At 50.4% G+C, this 4,820-nt stretch overlaps 1 protein-coding gene across 1 annotated transcript in view; it reads left to right on the top strand.

The window, feature by feature from the left end:
- FOXN3 (forkhead box N3) overlaps nucleotides 1-4,820 on the top strand; it is a 479,473-nt gene that overhangs the window by 212,802 nt on the left and 261,851 nt on the right. The window contains exon 3 of the mRNA XM_017882286.1: nucleotides 4,325-4,816. Within this exon, the coding sequence (XP_017737775.1) occupies nucleotides 4,339-4,816 (478 nt within the window). The 5' untranslated portion in view covers nucleotides 4,325-4,338. The remainder of the gene's footprint in view (nucleotides 1-4,324; nucleotides 4,817-4,820) is intronic.

The raw sequence follows: 4,820 nt of genomic DNA, 5'->3' as shown, positions 1-4,820 counted from the left end.
CGCCCCGGGCTCGCTGCGCCGCGCCCGCGCGTCCTTAGCGGGGCCACCGAGCGATGCCCGCCGGGCGCCCGCGAAAGTTTGTCGGCTCCCGCTGAAGGGCAGCGGCTACCCCGCGCCCCCGTGCCCCGCTCCGGCCAGGTGAGTTTGCGCCCCGCTCCCGCAGGCTCCCGCGTGGGCTCGGGGGGCACCCGGGGCGGGAGGCGCGTCCGAGACGGTCCTGGGGACTACCTCGCCGCTCTCGGAAGACGAGGGACCCCGCAGGTCCTGGGGGGAGGGTCGGGTGGGGGGCCTGGGAGCCCCCTAGCCGGGAAGTTGCCGGGTCCGAAGAGTTTCCTGCCCCGACGTGCGTGCTGCTTTCCGGTGCCTCGGTTTCCGAAAAGCCCGCAAGGAACAGAGTTGGTATTGTCTGCGGAGGACGGGGTCCCCGCCGTTCCGGGGCAGGGAGGGGGTTCCGATCAAGTGGAGACCCCAAGATGAGAAACAGGCTTCTAACAAAGATCCCTCCCCCCTAAACTGTGCAGACTTGGCACAGGCAACGAACGTCTTCCGAGACCCCGAGGCCCGACCCCCCTCATCCCGGCCCTCTTTGAAACCCTCCTTGGGCCCTGGATAAGTTGGGGGACGGCGGGCTTTTATTGATTTGTTTTCGAGGCTCGCCGCGGTGCGGCCAATAAAAGGTTTATGACATCTGACCGGCAGTGAAGGTATGCGAGCTCCCAATTGCCCTGTATACGGGGAGAAGAGCAGTTTCCCCCGTTGCCCGGCAACGCCGCTGATTGACGCGGGATGCAGCCAATCGCCACTCCCGCAGGTCCCCTTGAAATGTTTTTGACAAGTACAGTAGACGAGAGTGAAGCGCGTGCGTGCGCGCGCGCGCGCGTGCTGGGTGGGGGGTGACTCGACCCCCCAAACTTGGGACTGCCCTGCTCCGCTCTGGGAGGATTTCTTAACTTTTTAAAGTTCGCATCGAACATCTGTTCAGAGCTGGGCCAGTAATGTCTTTGTCAGTTATTTGGAGACCTTCTGTTTACTAGGCGAGAAACAGCTTTCTTGCCTCATTTTCTCCGTTAAAAAATAAAAAGGGTAACAAAACACAGCAAGTCGTAAAAACAAAAGAGGGTGTGTGTGTGTGTGTGTGTGTGTGTGTGTGTGTGTGTAGAGAAAAGTTGTAAGGAGGTCACCAGTGAATAACTATTTGCGTATCTGGTGGAGCAGCCTTGTTGGCAGCAGATTAAAAATGTTTGCTTAACTGCAACTCACATGATCCAGATTCTTTTTTTTTTCCCTCTAAAACAGGAGGAAAAAAAGATTTGGCGAAATCTGTAGTTAGAGTATAATAATGGAAAACTCCTCAGCTATGGTTTCTGGGAAGTGTTTTTTTTTGTTTAGTTTTGTTTTGTTTTTACATGGAACTGTAGTGATCAGCAGCTCTTTACACTGTTGCTATAAAATGCGGGATTTATAGGGATGCAGTGAGCGGTTGGAGAGTACGGGGTCCCAGCACAAAGCGCACACACGATCCAAGGGTACTGAACTCCCATAACCCTCTCTCCGTGACAATGCCACTTTTTCTCCTAAAACCATATTGCTGGCGGTGTTTGCTTAAAACAAAAGGAAACATGGAGAATAGCGTGTTAGTTCCTCTGGGAAGCTACTGACAAATAAGCAAATTAAAAAGAAAGAGAGCAGCATGTTGTCATAGCAACAGTGCAATTAAATTACTTTACTGTCAGCCATGATATAATTTTCCTGTTTGGAAGCTCAGGAGACATAAAACTTTCATTTAGAGCTAAAGTTGACTTCAGTGGCTGGGTAGTTCTTTTTTATACTCTACTGTGGGCATTTGCTGGTCATCAGAAAATTTTCTGATGGGATCTGAGGAAACTTAAGAAAGACAAGTGGTGCTGTAATTCGTTCATAAAGAAGTTAAAGCCAGGATCAGACCAGACTCTGTTGTAACCCCAAGCCTAAAGATGCTAGCTTGTTTTTTCTCTGAAATGTGTCAGGGTAAACTCCTTATTTGATAGAAAGAAATACTCCCTGTGAGTGAACCCCAGCACTTTGGGAGGCCGAGGTGGGTGGATCACGAGATCAAGAAATCGAGACCATCCTGGCCAACATGGTGAAACCCTGTCTTACTAAAAATACAAAAATTAGCCAGTCATGGTGGCGCACGCTGGTAGTCCCAGCTACTGGGGAGGCTGAGGCAGGAGAATCGCTTGAACCCGGGAGACAGAGGTTGCAGTGAGCCGAGATCGCACCACTGCACTCCAGCCTGGGCAACAGAGTGAGACTCTGTCTCAAAAAACAAAAAAACAAAAAAACAAAACACAAAACAGTTGGGCCTCTCATGACAGCTCCCCCTTAGGCCTTGCGTCTGGCAGGTTCTACCTTTTGGAAGAAGGAAGGTGCTCTAATTCACTGGCACCCTTGGCTGGTTGGTTAGTTCCCAGAATTATGCCTTCCAGAATTCCCTAATAGAGCTTTCCCAGCTGAAGCGGCAGTTGTTTTAGATGTAGTGTTAATGAACATTTAAGAGACATAGAAGGGTCACATCTTTGCCTTTTTAATTTTATTTATTGTTTTGTGACAAGGTCTCCCTCTGTTGCCCAGGCTGGAGTGCAGTGAGCCTCAACCTCCTGGGTTCAAGTGATCCTCACACCTCAGCCTCCCAAGTAGCTGGGACTACAGGCACACACCACCACACCCAGCAAATTTTTGTATTTTTTTTGGTAGAGATGGTGTTTTACCATGTTGGCCAGGTTGGTCTTGAACTTCTGAGCTCAAGGGAGATCCTCCTGCCTCAGCCTCCCAAAGTGGTGGGATTACAAGCATGAGCTACCATGCCAGGCCTATGTCTTTGCTTTTAAATATGTTCATTATCTCTCTTTCTTCCTCTCCTCTCCTCCTTCCTTGCCCTTCCCTTGCCCTTTCCTTCCCTTGCCCTTCCCCTCCCTTGCCCTCCCCCTCCCCTCTCTTCCCTTCCCTCCCTTCCCTTTCCTTCCCTCTTTCTTTCCCTTCCCTTCCCCCTTCTTTCCCTTCCCTCCCCTCCCCTCCCTCCCTCCCCCCCCTCCCTCCCCTCCCCTTCCCTTCCCTTCTTCCTTTCCTTTCGTTCTTCCTTTCTTTCTTCAAAACTTTTGAGACAGGATCTCGCTCTGTTGCTCAGGCTGGAGTGCAGTGGTGCAGTCATGGCTCACTGCAGCCTCAGCTTCCTGGGTTCAAGCAGTCCTCCCACCCAGCCTCCCAAGTAGCTGAGACTACAGGCATATGCCCTGCTAATTTTTGTATTTTAGTAGAGATGGGGTTTTGCTATGTTGCCCAGGCTGGTCTCGAACCCCTGGGCTCAAGTGATCCTCTCGCCTCAGCCTCCCAAAGTGGCGAGATTATAGGCATGAGCTACCATGCCTAGCCTGTTAATTTGTTTTCTAGATAGATGCTTGATTTTCTTACCTGTTGTTTCTGTGGGGAATTAAAACGTAACACTCTCAAACCAAGCATATTGTTTTAGTGCTACAGAGAGTGGGAGACCTTTTTGGTTATCTTTACTGTTCTTTCTGTGTTACATTGGGTGTTCTTTCTGTGTTACATTGGGTGTTACATTGTTCTTTCTGTGTTACATTGGGTGCTGGAGGGTTGAACATGCTTTGTGTCTGTAGGGGTCTTTCTGTTTGTAAATGTACCACCTCCTGGTTTTCTTTTCTCATCAGATGTTATTTTATTCCATGTTCTAGGTCATTGATAAAAATGGGGATGGTGGTGGGTCGGGGTGGAGGGATAGGATTCTGTGGCATGTTTTGTTGAATTGAATTGAATTTACTGTCTTGAAACTGGCAGTTGCTCTCCTGACTTTTTTCACCAGTTCTAATTTCAGTTAATGGCTTATCTTACATTCCCATGTATTCGTGTGGTGCCTGAAGTTACTTGCTTTTCTTCTGTTTGGAAGAAAAAATAATTCGCAATAAAATTTAGTGTACTTTAAAACTGGTCTCCTGGTCTCAAGCAATCCTCCTGCCTCAGCCTCCCAAAGTGCTGGGTGGGATTACAGGCGCGAGCCACTGTGCCCGGCTGGTGTTATCAGTCTTGTTTTATTTAAGGGGCATCAGGTCGCCTTGCTATATGAACGGTGGGCTGATTTTTCTCATCAGCCTATCTGTAGTGGAATTGTGGGATTGCGTTGCTCAGTGTGGGAGTCCCGAGGTGGTGTTCTTGTGTAGCAGGGGTTCCATAGAGGCGGCAGTGGGAGGCAACAGAGTCAGAGGGGCACAGTCTGCCTTTCTGTTTTGGGCCTCGCCAGCTCATCATTTCTTTGTGATGTCTTTACTAGGAGCCTTCACGTAAATGGGTCCAGTCATGCCTCCCAGTAAGAAGCCAGAAAGCTCAGGAATTAGTGTCTCCAGTGGACTGAGTCAGTGTTACCGGGGCAGCGGTTTCTCCAAGGCCCTTCAGGAAGACGATGACCTCGACTTTTCTCTGCCTGACATCCGATTAGAAGAGGGGGCCATGGAAGATGAAGAGCTGACCAACCTGAACTGGCTGCACGAGAGCAAGAACTTGCTGAAGAGCTTTGGGGAGTCGGTCCTCAGGAGTGTCAGCCCCGTCCAGGACCTGGACGATGACACCCCCCCGTCCCCTGCCCACTCTGACATGCCCTACGATGCCAGGCAGAACCCTAACTGCAAACCCCCCTACTCCTTCAGCTGCCTCATATTTATGGCCATCGAGGACTCTCCGACCAAGCGCCTGCCAGTGAAGGATATCTACAACTGGATCTTGGAACATTTTCCGTATTTTGCAAATGCACCTACTGGGTGGAAAACTCC

This window comes from Rhinopithecus bieti, unplaced genomic scaffold (assembly GCF_001698545.2).
Source record: "Rhinopithecus bieti isolate Rb0 unplaced genomic scaffold, ASM169854v2 scaffold_12086, whole genome shotgun sequence".
Taxonomy (NCBI): Eukaryota; Metazoa; Chordata; class Mammalia; order Primates; family Cercopithecidae; genus Rhinopithecus; species Rhinopithecus bieti.
The sequence above is the reverse complement of the archived record's forward strand: the minus strand, read 5'-3'. Positions and strand labels throughout refer to the sequence as shown.